Below are 21226 nucleotides of genomic sequence, written 5' to 3' on the forward strand. Positions count from 1 at the left end.
TCATCTCGTGTCCTTTATAACAAATACATTGAATGCTCAGGATAACATATAACATAGCACATTTTTATGTTGAGGTTTTTATGTATTTTTTAACTTTGGCTTCCAATGTTGCTGTTTTTCAACCATCAGTTCATTGGGATGATGCAATCATAGTGCAGGCCCATGTAACATATTGTACTGCACTATCCAATAGCCAGACCCATCGACCAATAGGATCGCAGGGTTTTACAAATAAACAACAACAGAAAATGACAGTTGGTGCCAGTCTGCGATTGCTCTTCTAGAGTTGAGACCGGCTCCTTATTTCTCTGCGAGAAGTGACTTTTTTGGACAGCGACCCCCACCAATTTCTACACATTTTGAGGAGAGGAGGAGAGGCGAGGAGGCGAGTAGGAGGCGGAGGAGAGGAGGAGGCGGCGGAGGAGAGGAGGAGAGGCGAGGAGGAGAGGCGAGGAGGAGGAGACTGCAGAGGAGAGGCGAGGAGGAGGAGAGGCGAGGAGGAGGAGGAGGAGGCGGCGAGGAAGAGAAGAAAAGAAGAGGCGACACCATGAGGAAGAGGAAGAGAGAACTGACAGCCCTGTATGAGGAGGAGTGGTAAGTATAAAGGACACATCACTACACCATTTTATAGGGGTACATTTACAGACAAAAACTTCCAAACTAAGAGTTGTTTTTCTGCCATCCACTAGGGGAAGATTTATCAAAAATGTAGAGAAAATGTTGACTAGTTGCCATAGCAACCAATCAGCTTCCCCCCCTTTTTCAGAGTCCTTTAAAAAAAAAAAAATTTTTAAAAAGCAATCTGATTGGTTGCTATGGGTAACTGCAACACTATTCTCAGCCAAACATTTTGATAAATCTCCCCCAGTACTGTCTATGATGTTTTTTCTTTTCTAACGTTTGCACTGAGCATGTCCCATAAACTGTCATGTGCAGTGCAACCGCACTACTGAGCCTCCATGTATAACTGCTACCAGTGTATATGCTAATTGCCCCTAATGTTATATGTGATAACTGCCCCCTAATGTTATATGTGATAACTGCCCCCTAATGTTATATGTGATAACTGCCCCCCTAATGTTATATGTGATAACTGCCCCCCTAATGTTATATGTGATACCTGCCCCCTAATTTTATATGTGATAACTGCCCCCCTAATGTTATATGTGATAACTGCCCCTAATGTTATATGTGATAACTGCCCCCCTAATGTTATATGTGATGACTGCCCCCCTAATGTTATATGTGATAACTGCCCCCTAATGTTATATGTGATAACTGCCCCCCTAATGTTATATGTGATAACTGCCCCCCTAATGTTATATGTGATACCTGCCCCCCTAATGTTATATGTGATAGCTGCCCCCTAATGTTATATGTGATAACTGCCCCCCTAATGTTATATGTGATAACTGCCCCCCTAATGTTGTATGTGATAACTGCCCCCCTAATGTTATATGTGATAGCTGCCCCCTAATGTTATATGTGATAACTGCCCCCCTAATGTTGTATGTGATAACTGCCCCCCTAATGTTATATGTGATGACTGCCCCTCTAATGTTATATGTGATAACTGCCCCCTAATGTTATATGTGATACCTGCCCCCCTAATGTTATATGTGATACCTGCCCCCCTAATGTTGTATGTGATAACTGCCCCCCTAATGTTATATGTGATGACTGCCCCTCTAATGTTATATGTGATAACTGCCCCCTAATGTTATATGTGATACCTGCCCCCCTAATGTTACATGTGATAACTGCCCCCCTAATGTTATATGTGATACCTGCCCCCCTAATGTTACATGTGATAACTGCCCCCCTAATGTTATATGTGATAACTGCCCCCAATGTTATTATAGTCGGGCAGCTATATGTATCATACCACCAGAGGAATTTAGATTAAGAAGTTTTCTGGGACTTTTCCATTTATGGTCCATCCTCAGGACTGGCTATTAATGTGTTGTTGGTGGTGGACCAACACCAGGCACCTCACCCCTGCCCTACAGCTGTTTGGCAGAGCCATGGGGGGAGATTTATCAAAACCTGTCCAGACAAAAAGCTGCTGAGTTGCCCATAGCAACCAATCAGATTGCTTCTTTCATTTTGCAAAGGCCTTTTCCAAAATAAAAAATCGATCTGATTGGTTGCTATGGGCAACACAGCAACTTTTCCTCAGGACAGGTTTTGATAAATCTCCCCCCATGATGGTTTTCACATATAAACAATGGAGAAGATTTATCCAAACCTGGGCAGAGGAAAAGTGGGGCAGTTGCCTATAGCAACCTATCAGATTGCTTCTTTTTAAAAATGAAAGAAGCAATATGATTGGTTGCTATGGGCAACTGCACCACTCTTCCTCTACACAGGTTTGGATAAATCTCCTCCAATGACGGGAGATAGAGAAGAGATTTCGGGTCATTGTGAAATGCTGGTGCCAGGACACTGCAGCACAGCCCCCATTCAATTTAATGGAACTAAGATTTGACAGCAGTGGAAAGACCATAAATGTAAATGTCCCAGAAAACCACTGGAAAATCTCTTTAATAAATATGATAACTGCCTCTTCAATGGTAAATGGGATTTCTGACACCCAGTGTTATATGTGATAATGCCACTATTTTTGTTTCGATAATGCCACTATTTTTAGGCCTTTTAGATCGCTTTTTATACATTTTTTTCTGGTACATGAAGTGACCAAAAATCTGCAATTCTGCTATTTTTTTACATTTACGCCATTAACCGTGCAGTTTTGTTACCATTGTACTTTAACCCCTTAAGGACTCAGGGTTTTTCTGTTTTTGCACTTTCGTTTTTTCCTCCTTACCTTTTAAAAATCATAACCCTTTCAATTTTCCACCTAAAAATCCATATTATGGCTTATTTTTTGCGTCGCCAATTCTACTTTGCAGTGACATTAGTCATTTTACCCAAAAATGCACAGCGAAACGGAAAAAAAAATCATTGTGCGACAAAATCGAAAAAAAAACGCCATTTTGTAACTTTTGGGGGCTTTCGTTTCTACGCAGTGCATATTTCGGTAAAAATTACACCTTATCATTATTCTGTAGGTCCATACGGTTAAAATGATACCCTACTTATATAGGTTTGATTTTGTCGCACTTCTGGAAAAAATCATAACTACATGCAGGAAAATTTATACGTTTAAAAATGTCATCTTCTGACCCCTATAACTTTTTTATTTTTCCACGTATGGGGTGGTATGAGGACTAATTTTTTGCGCCGTGATCTGAAGTTTTTATCGGTATGATTTTTGTTTTGATCGGACTTTTTGATCACTTTTTATTCATTTTTTAATGATATAAAAAGTGACCAAAATACGCTTTTTTGGACTTTGGAATTTTTTTGCGCGTACGCCATTGACCGTACGGCTTAATTAATGATATATTTTTATAGTTCGGACATTTACGCACGCGGCGATACCACATATGTTTATTTTTTATTTTTTTTACACTGTTTTATTTTTTTTATGAGAAAAGGGGGGTGATTCAAACTTTTATTAGGGAAGGGGTTAAATGACCTTTATTAACACTTTTTTTTTACATTTTTTTTGCAGTGTTATAGGTCCCATAGGGACCTATAACACTGCACACACTGATCTCTAATGCTGATCACTGGCGTGCATTAACACGCCTGTGATCAGCATTATCGGCGCTTGACTGCTCCTGCCTGGATCTCAGGCACGGAGCAGTCATTCGTCGATCGGACACCGGGGAGGCAGGTAAGAGCCCTCCCGGTGTCCGATCAGCTGTTCGGGACGCCGCGATTTCACCGCGGCGGTCCCGAACAGCCCGACTGAGCAGCCGGGTCACTTTCACTTTCACTTTAGAAGCGGCGGTCAGCTTTGACCACCGCTTCTAAAGGGTTAATACCGCACATCGCCGCGATCGGCGATGTGTGGTATTAGCCGCGGGTCCCGGCCGTTGATTAGCGCCGGGACCGACGCGATATGATGCGGGATCGCGGCGCGATCCCGCTTCATATCGCGGGAGCCGGCGCAGGACGTAAATATACGTCCTGCGTCGTTAAGGGGTTAATAGTTTGGACATTTCTGCATGCAGCAATACTTAAAGGGGTACTCCACCGCTAGGCATCTTGGGGGAGATTTATCAAAACCTGTCCAGAGGAAAAGTTGCCCAGTTACCCATAGCAACCAATCAGATTACTTCTTTCACTTTGCAGAGGCCTTGTTAAAAATGAAAGAAGCAAGCTGATTGGTTGCTATGGACACCCTATCCCCTATCGCTGGGACACCCATGACCTCCGCGCACTGACCCGTGACACCCCGTGTTCTGAACAAATGCCAAGTTCTGGTGGCAGTGGTCGTGATGTCACGCCATTCCCCCTAGTGACGTCACGCCCCCCCCATGGATGTCTATGGGAAGGGGTGTGACGTCTCCCATAGACATGCATGGAGGGGATGTGGTGTTTTTTCTTTTTGATTTTTTACATTTTTTTTACAGCGTTCAACATGCAGCATGAATAATTCAATTATTTTATTATTTGGGTCATTATGGATGTGGCGAAACTCAATATGTTTTTTAAATTTTTTATGTTGTTTTCAGAAAAAGTTGATGCTTTTTTTTATTTACATTTTATTTTTAAGAGCCCTACAAAAGGACTGACAGCGATCAGTGTGGAAACTCCTCACATGCAGCTGTCATGATTTGACTGAAGTATATGAAGGGTTAATCTACTAGAAGAGGTTCCTCCGCTCCTTGTAGCTCCAGCAGGAGCACGACTATCATACTGATCCCTACACGGGAGACCCCCATTGACTTATGAAAGCACTGAAAATATGGTGGGCAAGACTAGGAACCCTTAACCACCAGGCCATTTTACACCTTAGGACCAGAGCATTTTTTGAACATCTGACCACTGTCACTTTAAACATTAATAACTCTGGAATGCTTTTAGTTATTCTTCTGATTCCGAGATTGTTTTTTCGTGACATATTCTACTTTAACATGGTGGTAAATTTTTGTGGTAGCTTGCATCCTTTCTTGGAGAAAAATCCCAAAATTTGATGGAAAAATTGAAAATTTAGCATTTTTCTAACTTTGAAGCTCTCTGCTTGTAAGGAAAATGGATATTCCAAATAATTTTTTTTTTGATTCACATATACAATATGTCTACATTATGTTTGCATTATAAAATTTACAAGTTTTTACTTTTGGAAGACATCAGAGGGCTTCAAAGTTCAGAAGCAATTTTCCAATTTTTCACAAAGTTTTCAAACTCACTATTTTTCAGTAGTGTTGAGCGGCATAGGCCATATTCAAATTCGCGAATATTCGCGAATATATGGAAGAATATTCGTCATATATTCGCGAATATTCGCATTTTATTTTCGCATATGCAAATATTTGCATGCACGAAAATTAACATATGCGAAAATTTGCATATACAACAATTTGCATATGCGAAAATTAACATATGCAACTATTCGCATATGTGAAAATTAGCATATGTAAATATTCGCATATGCGAACATTCGCTCGCCAGTCTCACACAGTAGTATTAGAGCCTTCTTTACACTACACAAGCTGGAAGCAGAGAGGGATGATCACTGTTATGTGTACTGTGAAAAAAAAAAATTATAAAAAAAACAAAAAACGAATATTCGTCATTACGAATATATAGTGCTATATTCGCGAATATTCGCGAATTCGCGAATAAAATTCGTATTGCGAATATTCGCGAGCAACACTATTTTTCAGGGACCAGTTCAGGTTTAAAGTGGATTTGAAGGGTCTTCATATTAGAAATACCCCACAAATGACCCCATTATAAAAACAGCCAATACCCAAAGTATTCAAAATGACATTCAGTCAGCGTTTTAACCCTTTAGGTGTTTCCCAGGAATAGCAGCAAAGTGAAGGAGAAAATTCAAAATCATAATTTTTTACACGCGCATGTTCTTGTATACCCATTTTTTGAATTTTTACAAGGGGTAAAAGGAGGTAATTTATACTTATATTTGTAGCCCAATTTCTCTCGAGTAAGGAAATACCTCATATGTCTATGTAAATTGTTCGGCGGGCGCAGTAGAGGGCTCAGAAGCGAAGGAGCGACAAGGGGATTTTGGAGAGTACGTTTTTCTGAAATGGTTTTTGGGGGGCATGTTGCATTTAGGAAGCTCCTATGGTGCCAGAACAGCAAAAAAAAGCACATGGTATACCATTTTGGAAACTAGACCCCTTGAGGAACGTAACAAGGAATTAAAAAAACGTTTTTTTTCACTAAAATGGGTGTTTCCCCCCCAATTTCACATTTTTGCAAGGGTTAATAGCAGAAAATTCCCCCCAAAATTTGTAACCCCATCTCTTCTGAGTATGGAGGTACCCCATAAGTTGACCTGAAATGCACTACGGGCGAACTACAATGCTCAGAAGAGAAGGAGTCATATTTGGCTTTTTGAGAGCAAATTTTGCTCGGGGGGCATGTCGCATTTAGGAAGCCCCTATGGTGCCAGGACAGCAAAAAAAAAAACAAAAAAAACACATGGCATACCATTTTGGAAACTAGACCCCTCAAGGAATGTAACAAGGGGTACAGTGAGCATTTATACCCCACTGGTGTCTGACAGATCTTTGGAACAGTGAGCTGTGCAAATTATTTTATTTTCACGGACCACTGTTCCAAAGATCTGTCAGACACCTGTGGGGGGTAAATTCTCACTGCACCCCTTATTATATTCCATGAGGGGTGTAGTTTCCAAAATGGGGTCACATGTGTTTTTTTTTTTTTGCATTTGTCAGAACCGCTGTAACAATCAGCCACCCCTGTGCAAATCATCTCAAATGTACATGGTGCACTCTCCCTTCTGGGCCTTGTTGTGAGCCCGCAGAGCCCTTTGCGCCCACATATGGGGTATTTCCGTACTCGGGAGAAATTACGTTACAAATTTTGGGGGGCTTTTTTCCCTTTTACCTCTTGTGAAAATGAAAAGTATAGGGCAACACCAGCATGTTAGTGTAAAAAAAATATTTTTTTACACTAACATGCTGGTGTAGACCCCAACTTCACCTTTTCATAAGGGGTAAAAGGAGAAAAGGCCCCAAAATTTGTTAGGCAATTTCTCCCGAGTACGGAGATACCCCATATGTGGACGTAAACTGTTGCCTTGAAATACGACAGGGCTCTGAAGTGAGAGAGCGCCATGCGCATTTGAGGACTACATTAGGGATTGCATAGGGGTGGACATAGGGGTATTCTACGCCAGTGATTCCCAAACAGGGTGCCTCCAGCTGTTCCAAAACTCCCAGCATGCCTGGACAGTCAATGGCTGTCCGGCAATACTGGGAGTTGTTGTTTTGCAACAGCTGGAGGCTCCATTTTGGAAACAGTGCCGTACCAGACGTTGTTCATTTTTATTGGGGAGGGGAGGGGGGCTGTGTAGGGGTATGTGTATATGTAGTGATTTTTACTTTTTATTTTATTTTGTGGTAGTGTAGTGTAGTGTAGTGTTTTTAGGGTACAGTCACACGGGCGGGGGATCACAGCGAGTTTCCCAGCGCAAAATTTGATGCATACTCACTGTAACCCCCTGCCCATGTACATTCACAGGGGGGGGGGCAGCCTCCAGCTGTTGCAAAACTACAACTCCCAGCATGCCCAGACAGCCGAAGGGCATATTGGGAGTAGTAGTTACGCAACAGCTGGAGGAGAACAGTTTGCGGACCACTGTAGCCCTCCAGATGTTGCAAAACTACAATCCCAACCATGCTCAGGCATGCTGGAAGTAGTAATTTGGCGAAATCTTTAGAGCCAGATGTTGCTGAACTACAACTCCCAGTATGCCTGGGCAGTCTGAGCATGATTGGAGTTGTAGTTTTGCAACATCTGGAGGACTACAGTTTGGGAACCACTGTGCATTTCCAGATGTTGCAAAACTACAAATTCCAGCATACCAAGACTGTCCAGGCTTGCTGGGAGTTGTAGTTCTGCAACATCTGGAGGGCCAGATGTTACAGAACTACAACTCTCAGCAAGCCTGGACAGTCTTGGTATGCTGGGAGTTGTAGTTTTGCAACATCTGGAAGAGCACAGTGGTCTCCAAACTGTGGTGCTCCAGATGTTGCAAAACTGCAACTCCCAGCATGCTCACCCAGCCTTTGGCTGGCTAGGCATGCTGGGACTTGCAGTTTTGTAACTGCCAGTAACAGCAGGGAGCGCCGCTTTACGGCGGTGCTCCCTGCTGCAAAGAAGACGCCATAGAAGAGCAGAAGAAAGAAGACCTACTCACCTCTGCCAGCGGTCCCGCGTCGTCTGTGCCGATCCTGCGGTCCCCGCTCCGTCGCTTCCATCTTCCCCTGGCCTGTCCAGACATCCAGGGGCCAGGCAGAGCAGGGGAAGTAGCCGACCCCCCCCCCCCCCCCCCCCCCCCATGCGCCTTGCCACCGCTCTCCTGTCCTCCAGGATGGTCCCGGCTATCTGTGACAACCGGGATCATCCGTATTTTCCGGGCGATCGGGTCCCAGAGACCCGATCAGCCCGGAATCACCGCAGATCTCTTGATTTCACAACCGATTTGCGGCTATCGTGGACATGTGGGGGTCCCGGGACTCCCTTAAGCATTTGCACGGCATGCCTGCTGAACGATTTCAGCGGGCATGCCGTTCCGATCTCTGCCCAGCGGGCGGCAGGGATCGGAAAACGCCAGGGCGTAACATTACGCCCTTGGTCCTTAAGCACCAGGGCGCAAGGGTGTAACATTACGTCCTTGGTCCTTAAGGGGTTAAAAGGGAACTCCACTGATCTGTGCAGACACCCGGCATTCTGCCACGCCCCCTCCCATAGACATGAATGGAGGGGGCATGGCTTGATGTAACGAGAATATAATGTTGTACCATATGGTCTCATAGATTTCCATGGTGTCATATTATGGCTCCTTATAACCGGGATGGTCCATTATTTGGTCGGGTGCATGAGGCCTAATACTATAGATGTTATCTCTTCTATCACAGTTCAGCATCTGCCACCCAGGAGGAGCCGGAGAAGACGGAGGACCAGCCAAAGGAGGAGGAGACGGACGGCGAGCCCAAGAAGAAGAGGGAGCAGACGGACAACAACCGGAGGGAGACCACTGATGACGTCATCCTACAGCCGGAGGAACGGGCCGCTTTTTACAGACTCCTGGGTAAAAATACATTTTTCTTTCAATGACAAAAAGTATAATATTTTATCACATGATAAAATAAAGTGTTCTTATCCCCTTAAAGGTGCCCCCCCCCCCCCCCAGGAGATAGATAGTTGCCCCCAGTGTAGATAGATTCTGCCAAGGGGTAGATAGCGGTTCCCAGTGTAGACAGGTGCCCTCCAGGAGGTAGATAGTAGTTTCCAGTGTAGATAGGTTTCCGCCAGAGGTAGACAGTAGTAATGATTGGCAGGGGACATATTCGAATTTGCGATATTTCACTATGTTCGTTCTTTTGTTTTTTTTCCATGCGAAAATTCATAATAAAATTCGCATAGTGCGCATGCGCAATTATATCTCCAGTGTGCCGATATTCGCAAAAATATTTGCATAAATATTCACATAAATTTGCATAAAAAAAACGAATATGTGACATTACGAATATATCACTATTTTCTAAATATTTGCAAAATCGCAAAGTGCTGATATCCGTGGTAAAAATTTGCATTTGGAAAATTTGCTCTCAATACCAGTACACAGTTGCCCCACAGTGTAGACAAGTGCCCTTCAGGAGATAGGAAGTTGCCTCCAGTGTAGATAGATTCCCCCCCCCCCCAGAGGTAGATAGCTGTTCCCAGTGTAGACAGCTGCCATCCAGGAGGCAGGTAGTTGCCTCCAGTGTAGATAAATACCCCCCCCCCCAGAGGTAGATAGCTGTTCCCAGTGTAGATAGGTTTCCCCAAACGTAGGCATTTTTTCCACAGTATAGACAGGTACCCTCCAGGAGGTAGATAGTTTCCCCAATTGTAGACATATCCCTGTCACCCAAAATGTTTAATAAATTAAATACATATATAATTAAATAATAATTAAAAAATACATATTTACATTTAGATATGTCGCGAATTGTTTGCCAGCGAACAGTTCCCGGCAAATTTAGCATGTTCGCATCGCCGGGCGAACATATATGAAGTTCCATCCGCCCCCTACACTTTAACATTGCAGTAAACTTTGACCCTGTGAGTCAGAGTCAGCAGACACATTACAGCCAATCAGCAGCAGTCCCTCCCTTCCAGACCCTCCTACCTCTTGCACGGACGCCATTTTAGCCTCATTCAGCATGCTGCAGGCTTAGGAAGTGGAGGGTCAGAGAAGCTGCTCCTGCTGTATAGGGAAAGCGATAGTTAGGTTGCTGCTAGGTGGTGTATTCAGGGTCCAGTTTACTTCTAAAGCACTAGTGTAACATCTGCTTTAAGGACAGCACCCCAAAAAAGCCCTTTTTAGGGCTGAAAGATATCAGCCCTTGTTGGGAGGGAACCGCTGGTTAAAAGGGGTACTCCAGAATCAAACTTAATTTCCTTCAAGCAACTAACTACTACAGTATTCAAAGGGCTGAAAGATATCAGTCCGTGTGTCTTGCAACAGCTGGAGGCACCCTGGTTGGGAGGGAACCGCTGGTTAAAAGGGGTACTCCAGTATAAAACTTAAATTCCTTCAATCAACTAACTACTATAGTATTCAAAGGGCTGAAATATATCAGTCCGTGTGTTTTGCAACAGCTGAGGGCACCCTGGTTGGGGACCACTGCATAAAAGGGGAACTCCGCTGGCAAGCTTTTTTTCTTTAAAGCAATTAACTACTACAGTATTCAAAGGGCTGAAATATATCAGTCTGTGTGTTTTTCAACAGCTGGAGGCACCCTGGTTGGGGACCACTGCATAAAAGGGGAGCTCCGCTGGCAAGCTTTTTTTCTTTAAAGCAACTAACTACTACAGTATTCAAAGGGCTGAAATATATCAGTCTGTGTGTTTTGCAACAGCTGGAGGCACCCTGATTGGGGACCACTGCTTAAAAGGGGAACTCCGCTGGCAAGCTTTTTTGCTCATTGTCACACTAGTGCAAATCACATTAGGTGTGACAGTTGTGCAAATAAAAAAATAAAACTTTTTTGGCTGTTAAATAAAATCAGTCGTCACTGTCAGTTCACGTCACAGTTGCCATTTTTTTTGCCTGCAGGGCAAATTGTGTCACCCTAGTGCAAATCACATTAGGTGTGACAGTTGTGCAAATAAATAAAAAAAATGACAGGCAGAGGAAGGCCACCCCGCAGGGGCCGTCGTGGTCTTGGGATTCCCTTTGGCCCTAGAATGGCCAGTGTTCAGAGGCCACGTAACCTGAACCCCCAAAGTTCTGAGGACTTAGTTGACTGGCTATCACAAGACACCCAATCTACTACAGCTTCCGCTTGGAACCTTGACGCACCATCCTTCTCCTCCTCTAGCTTAGCTTCGGGCACCTCTCATGCTACCACTTGCCCGCCTGCCACCACCACCAACACTAGCACCACAGCAGCTTTACTTGATCCGTCAGAGGAGTTATTTACACATCAGTTTGAAGACATGAGTGATGCGCAACCATTATTGCCAGAGGATGTAGTTAACAGGGATATGTCTGAGTCAGGCAGCATTAAACACATGGAAGTACGGTGTGATGATGATGTTGTACCTGCTGCTGCTTCCTTTCTTGAGGTGTCAGATAGCGGTGAAGGTGTTGATGATGACGATGTGTCCGTGCATGCTACGTGGGTGCCCGCTAGAAGAAGAGGGGGAAAGTTCAGATGGGGATACAGAGAGGAGGAGGAGACGAGTTGGAAGCAGAAGGAGGTCGTCGCAAGGAGCTAGTGGTACAGTCAGACAGTATGCATCGGCACCCGGGGTCAGCCAGACAGGACGCCAATCAACGCATGCTGTTGCCACCACCAGAATGCCGTCATCGCAGAGTTCAGCAGTGTGGCATTTTTTTTGTGTGTCTGCCTCTGACAACAGCGAGGCCATTTGCAACCTGTGCCAGAAGAAACTGAGTCATGGGAAGTCCAACACCCACCTAGGCACAACTGCTTTGCGAAGGCACATGATGTCACATCACAAACGCCTATGGGATCAACACGTCAGTACAAGCAGCACACAAAGTCAAAGCCGACATCCTCCTCCTGGTCCAGCATCTTCAGCCAGGTCAACCACTGCTGCCCTCCTTGCCCCCTGTCAACCATCCGCCTCTCCGTCTCTCGCCTTGAGCAGTTCCTGCTCATCTGCAGATGTTTGAGCGCAAGAAGACAATGTCTCAAAGTCACCCCCTAGCCCTGCGTCTGACAGCTGGCTTGTCGGAACTGCTAGCCCGCCAGCTTTTACCATACAAGCTGGTGGAGTCTGAGGCTTTTAAAAATTTGTAGCTATTGGGACACCGCAGTGGAAGGTACCCGGACAAAATTATTTTGCACAAAAGGCAATCCCCAACCTTTACTCCATTGTGCAAAAGGAAATTATGGCATGTCTGGCACACAGTGTAGGGGCAAGGATCAATCTGACCACTGATACCTGGTCTGCAAAGCATGGTCAAGGCAGGTATATCATCTACACTGCGCATTGGGTAAACCTGGTGACGGCTGCCAAGCATGGAATGCGTGCCTCTGCAGAGGAGTTGGTGACACCGCCACGACTTGCAGGCAGGCCTGCTGCCACCTCCTCTACTCCTCCTACTCCATCCTCTTCCATAACATCCTCGGCCGAGTCCTCTTCCACTGCTGCGTCTTGCTCCACATCACCGACACCCCCCCCCCCCCCCAGCTCCCCAGGTGGTATTCCACATCCTGGATACGGAAGTGTCACGCCATCTTGGGGTTGACTTGTGGCGAAGAGTGCTGTATCAGGCAGTAGATGAGAGTGAAGAGGAAGAGTTGTGGACACCATCACCACCAGAAACAGCCTTATCAGCATCGCTTGCTGGACCTGCGGCAACGCTGGAAGAGGATTGTGAGGAAGAGGAGTCAGAGGAGGAATGTGGCTTTGAAGAGGAGGAGGAAGACCAACCACAGCAGGCATCCCAGGGTGCTCCTTGTCACCTATCTGGTTCCCGTGGTGTTGTACGTGGCTGGGGGGGAAGAAGATTATGCTTTCCCTGACATCACTGAGGACGAGGAACGGGACATGAGTAGCTCGGCATCCGTCCTTGTGCAAATGGGGTCTTTCATGCTGTCGTGCCTGTTGAGGGACCCTCGTATAAAAAGGATGAAGGAGAACGACCTGTACTGGGTGTCCACGCTACTAGACCCCCGGTATAAACATAAAGTGCCTGACATGTTACCGCATTACAGCAAGGCGGAAAGGATTCAGCAGGTCCAAAATAAATTAAGAAGTATGCTGTACACAGTGTATAAGGGTCATGTCACAGCACAACAGGGATCTAACAGGGGAAGAGGTGAAAGTAACCCTCCTCCTCCTCCCACGAACACGCCAGCAAGGACAGGATGCTGTACAGACATGCTGTTGATGGAGGACATGCGGAGCTTTTTAAGTCCTACGCATCGCCACAGCCCTTCGGGGTCCACCATCAGAGAACGACTTGACCGACAGGTAGCAGACTACCTGGCCTTAACCGCAGATATCGACACTCTGAGGAGCGATGAACCCCTTGACTACTGGGTGTGCAGGCTTGACCTGTGGCCTGAGCTATCCCAATTTGTGCTCGAACTTCTGGCCTGTCCTGCTTCAAGTGTCCTGTCAGAAAGGACCTTCAGTGCAGCAGGAGGTATTGTCACTGAGAAGAGGAGTCGCCTTGGTCAAAAAAGTCTGGATTACCTCACCTTTCTTAAGATGAATGAGGGATGGATCCCTAAGGGACTGACACTGGGCGATACATTTGACTGAAGAAGCCTGATCAGATGAGCTGCCTTGGGCTAAAAATGGTCCACACTCTGCTGTATTTGAACTCTGAATGCTGGATGACCTGCGTGACTTATCCGCCACCAACTGGGGTTCAAGACGCAATGTTTTAGGGCACTTTCTGCCTGGCGAAACAAACAGAAATTTTTCTGGCCTCTGCTACAGCAGCGGCTGCGACAATACCCAATTTTCCAGCCAGGTGTACATGCCTAATTTTACTGGCCTCTGCTGCTGCAATTTTTCTGGCCGCTGCTACAACTGCGGCTGCGACAATACCCAATTTTTACAGTCCAGGTGTTAGTCCCCTTGAAACAACTTTTAAATCACTATTGTGGCCAGAAAGAGTCCCTGTGGGTTTTAAAATTCGCCTGCCCATTGAAGTCAATGGCGGTTCGCCCGGTTTGCGAACATTTAAGGAAGTTCGCGTTTGTGGTCCGCAAACCGAAAATGTTATGTTCGCGACATCACTATTTACGTTCTCTTTACTGCCATAACAACATGGACGACCCTTGGTGCACACAGAGGGATGTTACCCTGTGTGTGTCTGAGCCGGAGACAGTGGGCAGAGGTCCTGCACCTCTCCCAACCTGCAACCAGGGAAAGTGCCCTAGACCCATAATTCTAGAGATCTCCAGCAGTTCTGCCACCCTGCCGGGCTAGGAAGATGGTGGTTCCCCAGGCAGGTGCCTACTCAGCCAACCCCCAATCTTGGCCCTATAAAACAGACATATACATCGTAAATAAAGATCAGTATTATCATAGCCCTAATACTGAAGTCCATGTTCTTCAGGAAAGATAATGTTCCCTCTACAGAACCTTCTCTCTCCTGCTCTGGTGCTTCTGTACAATGTATGGAATATAGTGTATAATGTGTCAGCGACTGTATACACACATGTATATGTATATTATATGTAGAATTGTTATAGATAGTATAGAAGATATTGATTGAAAAGATAAAAATAATGATATTTCTGTTATTTTTGTAGACGAAGGACACATCCAGCTATTTCTAGGCAGGGACAGCTGCTATAAGATCGCGGACAAGGTAGTATATAAAGGGAAAGAATAGATGTTATACAGATAGAAGTAAATACAGGGTTATACTGGAGACATACAGGTACTGTATAATAGAATGTATTTAGATAAGAAATGTATTACCAGCCTCTAACTCTTCTCATCCCTCTAGTATCTCCTGGCCATGGTCCTCATCTACTTCCGAAGAGCCAACCTGCGTAAGGAGGAATATAACACCTACTTCTTTCCAGCGCTGTGAGTTTTTATTAATGTTATTGCATATATACACATCTATATAACTACATAAATATATATATATATATATATACACACACACATCTATAGAAATACATATATATATATATATATATATATATATATATATATATACACATTAATATAAATACATACATATATCTATCTATATGTATATATATATATATACAGTAACCCCCCGACCTACGATGGCCCCGACATATGATAAAATCGACATACGATGGCCTCTCAGAGGCCATCGCATGTCGATGTCAGCATCGACATACGATGCTTTTATATGTCGGGGCCATCGCATTAACTGCTATCCGACAGCGCAAAATGCTTAAGCTGCTGTCGGATAGCAGTGTAATGTGCCCCAGCAGGTTCACTTACCTATTCCCGATGCTCCGGGTCCACTTCGCGATCCTCCGGTGTCTTGCGCATCTTCTCCAGGGTCCGGGCCTCGCTTTCCGGCGTCGTTATTACGTCACTACGCACGCCGCGCCGGCGCAGCAGCATAATAACGTCACCAGAAAGCGAGGCCCGGACCCTGCAGAAGATGCGCAAGACACCGGAGGATCGCAAAGAAGACACCGGAGAAGCGGGACAGCATCGGGAGCCCCTGGAACAGCAGCGGGAGCGGTGAGGACCTGGTCCGGAGCGGCGGGGACAGGTAAGTACAGCTTCCTATACTTTACATTGCACGGATCCCTCAACATACGATGGATTCGACAAACGATGGGTCGTTTGGAACGAATTACCATCGTATGTTGAGGGACCACTGTATACTGGGCACTCTATATTGTAATATTACTACCAATGGTTCTTCTCCTCTTCCTCTTGTTGTATAATTTTTATTTCTTTATTTTTTTCTTCCTTTTAGGTTTCTTGCCAACCAGTTTGAAGAGGATGAGATGTTTCGACGCGAGATCTACCCCTGGGCCCTCGGACCGATGTGGACGGCGATGAAGACCTGGATGCTACACCTGCGGAACCTGCTGCTCCTCCGGATGAGATTCCACGCTTGGGTGACCAGAGACACCTGTGATCGGGTCAGTGACATAAAATAAAAACTATACACTAGGAATGAAAGTCTGTTTTTATTAAAACAATTTATATTGTGATTAATTCTAGATCATGGCACAAGACCCCGAGTACTGGGCATGGAAGAGAGAGCGGAAGGAACATCACGGCTGGGCTATACGCTGGTACCGGAGGGATCCTGGAGAATACATCCCGAGAGGCCCATGGTGGATCCCTCCCGCCTGCTCCATCTGTATCACCGATCTGCAGCCTTGTGCCGGGGAAGAGAACACCAAATGAAGAAGGGCGAAGAAAGAAGAACAGAACGGATGAAGACCAAGCCGCCCCGGATGTGTTCTTCAGGGCACGTTCCCATTCGGCATATATGTAGCGTATTTCATGCTGCGCAAAGTCTGCAGAAGCAGCAGGAAATATGCTGCGTATCCCTCGCTCACCATACACACAAGGCTTTCTGGCGGCAGCCCTATGTGCGCAGTGAGTTTTGGAGGCAGGGCTCCACCTCCAAAACTCACTGAAACATAGGGCTGCCGCAAGAAAGCCTTGTGTGTATGGTGAGCGAGGGATACGCAGCGTATCTCCCGCTGCTGCTACAGATTTTGCACATATTGTATATTTATTGTTACACATAATGCACACACTAAATCACTGTACACAAATCACAAACACAAAATACATACACATTCATTCCCTACACACTATCACTACATACACATTCATCCCCTACACACTATCATTACATACACATTCATTCCCTACACACTATCACTACATACACATTCATTCCTTACACACTATCACTACATACACAATCATCCTCTACACACAATCACTACATACACATTCATTCCTTACACACTATCACTACATACACAATCATCCTCTACACACAATCACTACATACACATTTGCAGTCATGTTATAGCGTAATAGGGGCATAGATGCCCATAGATGCCCACAACAAGGAAATAATTCTACAGCTGTACAAATCACTAGTCAGACCACATATAGAATACTGTGTACAGTACTGGGCACCAGTGTACAAGAAAGATATAGTGGAGCTGGAGAGGGTTCAAAGACGGGCAACCAGGGTAATAAGGGGAATGGGAGGGCTACAGTACCCAGAAAGATTATCAGAATTGGGTTTATTTAGTTTAGAAAAAAGAAGGTTTAGGGGAGACCTAATAACTATGTATAAATATATCAGGGGACCATTCAGAGATCTCTCCCATGATCTATTTATACCCAGGACTGTATCTATAACAAGGGGGCATCCTCTACATTTAGAGGAAGGAAGGTTTCTACACAACCACAGACGGGGGTTCTTTACTGTAAGAGCAGTGAGACTGTGGAATTCTCTCCCGGAGGAGGTAGTCATGGTGAACTCTGTAAAAGAGTTCAAAAGGGGTCTGGATGCATTCTTGGAGAATAATAACATCGCTGGTTATGTATACCAGATTTATAGGGACAGAACGTTGATCCAGAGATTTATTCTGACTGCCATATTTGGAGTCGGGAAGGAATTTTTACCTCTAATATGAGGGTTTTTTGTCTTCCCCTGGATCAACTCAGTAGGGACTTACACATTAAAAACACATTAAAAATACATATAAAATATAATAATAAACTTCACATTTAATTACATTTATTTACCTTGTCTGAGTCACTTCTTCTATTAGAATTTGTTACAAAGTGTGGATGATGAGCGGTGTGTGACCCGAATACCCTGATGTAACCTTCAGAGTTTTTTTTCCTTCTCCCTAGTAAATAGTAAAGTAGAAAAAACGTATGCGGTTAACTTTTTGCAGTCACATTAAAAGGGTACTCCACTGCCCCAGCGTTCAAACATTTTGTTCTGAACACTGGGTGCAAGCTGCTGGGGTTGTGATGTCATGGCCATGCCCCTCGTGATGTCAAGCCATGCCACGCCGCCCTAAACGGAAGTCTATGGAGGGGCGTGATGCATGCCAAGCACCCTCCCAGAGACTAGCATTGAGGGGACGTGGCGTAACATCACAAGGGGCGTGGCCATTACGTCATGACCCCCGCAGCTTGCACCCAGCATTCTGAACAAAATGTTCAGAGCGATGGGGCAGTTGAGTACCCCTTTTAATTGCATGCTTGGAACCCTAGCTATAGTGATGCAGAGGTAACAGTCACACAAAGGCCCTGATGCCTGAGGGGGTCCATGAAGTGTTATGAATGGAACAGGATGGTTTGGGGGTCCTTGTTACACATTGCACATTGAAGCGTCTGCTTCATGTATGATGCATATTTTGTCTCATGGTGGCCATACACTGTGGACAAAATTTGTCTGAACTTTGTCTGAACTAAGAATGCTTTTTATGGTGTAGCCAGAAAGAACAAGAAGGTGTTGACAAGGTGTAAGGTGATCTTCAATGGGTTTAGAGGCTATCATTTGCAGTGCTATCTGGTTAATAATAATAATTATAAATAAATATATCAAACAGGTAAAGGAGTATCTAGGCTTATTTTCATTGACCAAGTGGTTTTATAAAAATGTTATTTTATCAGTTTACTAGATACCACAAATGTTTACATTTATTTTTGTTTATTTGGTGTCCCGGTACAGGACCTGGTCCTGTCCCTTGTCTAAGGTCCCCACAGCTAGAGTCCCTCCATGTCTATAGGGCTCTCCTGTAGGGCTTACCCCTAGTAGTCTTAAGTAAAGTGTGTACATATTAATTTAATGTAGAGGAAATATATGTATAGGACCTTAGTGGTCACGTGATTCACAGTTGTAATGTATAAAATGCTTAAGGACCTTTCGGGGTCATGTGATGTACCCAGAGTTCACTGGGTTCATAACTTACAGGTTTACTATGAAATAATGAATCTCATTCATCTCGTGTCCTTTATAACAGATACATTGAATGCTCAGGATAACATATTTTGGTGTCTCAGTACAGCTATATTGTGTCAAGGTATTGTAGGCCCTGTCAGATTGAGACCTCCAGTGTCCTGGGGGCTCCCCTGCAGAGACTCAACCATTTCTAATATGTATTTGCACTGTTATAACTTAATAATCTGTTATTAGGTTTCTGTAGCTTTAAGTACGTTACCTAGCAACCTCATGCTCAGTCAGGGTATGTGAGAGTGGAGGACTGAGGGCTAGACTAAACTTTTGTGTAAGGTATTATGTTATTGCTTGTATGCAACTTTATTGTTAATCCCAAGGGAGAGACAGACAACTCTATGGTCCACAGCTGCCTGGCCAATGGGCTTTAGTTTAGCCTTCCCTCATAAGGGGTGGCATTTCCTGTGTAGTTCAGTTCAGGGTCTGCGCAATTCAAGTGCAGTTCAGTGGAGTCTAGGTAGAGTTCAGTGGAGTTGAGGAGCAGAGTTCAGGGGTCAGCAGTTCTAGAGTTCAGAGGTGGAGATCAAGAGTTCAAGAGAGAACTCATATCAGTCAGAGTACAGAGTGGAGAAATATCAAGCCTTTACTTTAGCCTTGATCAGAGAATTCCTAAAGGACAAGCCACTATCTTCCGGCGAAAAGCCACAAATCTACCGACACTTCAGTAAGTGACTTTAATCTCAAGCCTAATATAGCGCAGACCTAAAACTCCTAGTCCGGCCGTAAGAGCCAAGCATATATGCAATATCAAGTCCAGGCACTGCAAGCTGTGTGGTCCTCTAGAGACTGTCAAATCACCGGCCTATAACACGCACCCTCTTTTTACACGCACCCTCATTTTACCAAGGATATCAGCGGCGCCGATAGCCAGGGGGAGAGAAGTGGCAGCGGCACCCATTGCCGGCGCCGCTGCCCCGTTGCCTCCCCCATCCCCGGTTGTATAATTAGTTGTTGCCGGGGTCGGGTCCGCGCTGCTTCTGGCCTCCGGTGTGGCGTCCCCTGCGTTGTTGCTATGTGCTGCACGGCGCGGCGCAATGACGAGTGACGTCACTCGTCATTGCGTCTCGCAGCACATAGCAACGACGCAGGGGACGCGACACCGGAGGCCAGAAGCAGCGCGGAACTGACCCCGGCAACAGGTAATTATACAACCGGGGATGGGGGAGGCAACGGGGCAGCGGTGCCGGCAATGGGTGCTACTGCCCCTTCCCTCCCCCTGGCTATCGGCACCGGCAATGGGGCAGCGACACCGATAGCCAGGGGGAGAGAAGGGGCCGCGGCACCGATAGCAAGGGGGAGAGAAGCCGCGGCAGCAGGGCTCTAGACCCCAGGACAGGCAGGGGCAGAGAAGCCGGCAGGTCTCTGCACCTGCAAAAGCCGCTGCAGTTCATTGATTTAAAGCGCCCGCTTTAAATAATTGAACTGCAGCGGCTTATCGGCGTATAATACGCAGATAGACTTTAGGCTAAAAATGTTAGCCTAAAAAATGTGTGTTATACGCCGATAAATATGGTAATTTTTCAAACATTACAACAATTATCCTTGTTTATCAGTTTGGGTGTTAAATGGATTTAAACCTAATATTGCAAATGTGTTAAAAAGAAAAAATATATAAACTATCACAAAAGCATTCAATATTTTATTCATAAAAGTGTTGAACTGTACAAAATGTTTTCAGGTTATAAAACAAGTTACTTTCACACAAAACACAATGGCAAACAGTCCCTTGTTAGAAATCACTCAATTTTTTGGAATTTCACTCGGCCTCTTGGCTGTCTGTTATTGTGTGAGCCAAACTTACACTTTTTCTCGAGTGATTTTGGAAGTACTCCGAGTATATTTTGTTTTTGTCGGGAACACACCTATTTTGCATAAAACACGCCCATTTCAGAGTGAAAATAAAAACACTCCGAGTGGTTTCTAAAGTGTCGGTTGTGCGGCGTAAAATTTGGTCGCAGAAATAGTCTGCGACTAAAATTTAGGCGCAATAACCGAGAAAAATAGTCGGTTGAGTATATGCCCCACTACCATTCCTTTACAGGAGATACTTCTAATATACATGATTTAATATTAGAAGTGTGATGTAACAGGACAGGGCTCAATACATCATACTGCTGCTTAGCCTATCATTGACATCATTGCAGCCAGCAATTGGCTAAG

The 21226-nt window shown here is 45.0% G+C and overlaps 1 protein-coding gene and 1 long non-coding RNA gene across 3 annotated transcripts; one reads left to right on the plus strand and one right to left on the minus strand.

Annotated features, from left to right (window-relative positions):
* The first annotated feature begins 437 nt into the window (after positions 1 to 437).
* LOC130369388 (speedy protein 1-A-like) lies at positions 438 to 16593 on the plus strand. Of its 2 annotated transcripts, XM_056574580.1 has the most exons (6): positions 438 to 594; positions 8991 to 9163; positions 14865 to 14923; positions 15065 to 15147; positions 16031 to 16199; positions 16282 to 16593. In XM_056574580.1, exons 1-6 carry the CDS (start codon positions 548 to 550, stop codon positions 16468 to 16470), a joined length of 720 nt encoding a protein of 239 aa, XP_056430555.1. In that variant the 5' UTR covers positions 438 to 547; the 3' UTR covers positions 16471 to 16593. The 2 variants fall into 2 exon arrangements, with proteins under 2 accessions (XP_056430555.1, XP_056430556.1); XM_056574581.1 differs by lacking the exon at positions 14865 to 14923.
* Positions 14870 to 19713, minus strand: LOC130369392 (uncharacterized). The gene is made up of 4 exons (XR_008892737.1): positions 19023 to 19713; positions 17842 to 17948; positions 15965 to 16189; positions 14870 to 15106 (listed from the first exon to the last, which is right to left on the minus strand). It is a non-coding gene; the product is annotated as an uncharacterized LOC130369392 (long non-coding RNA).
* Between the last annotated feature and the right edge of the window lie 1513 nt (positions 19714 to 21226).

This window comes from Hyla sarda, chromosome 4, assembly GCF_029499605.1.
Source record: "Hyla sarda isolate aHylSar1 chromosome 4, aHylSar1.hap1, whole genome shotgun sequence".
Taxonomy (NCBI): domain Eukaryota; kingdom Metazoa; phylum Chordata; class Amphibia; order Anura; family Hylidae; genus Hyla; species Hyla sarda.

Coding starts and splice junctions, on each gene's coding strand:
- LOC130369388 (XM_056574580.1), top strand. CDS start 548: ATGAGGAAGAGGAAGAGAGAACTGACAGCCCTGTATGAGGAGGAGTG. Junction 9,164..14,864: donor CGCTTTTTACAGACTCCTGG/GTAAAAATACAT, acceptor TTATTTTTGTAG/ACGAAGGACACATCCAGCTA. Junction 15,148..16,030: donor ACCTACTTCTTTCCAGCGCT/GTGAGTTTTTAT, acceptor TCTTCCTTTTAG/GTTTCTTGCCAACCAGTTTG.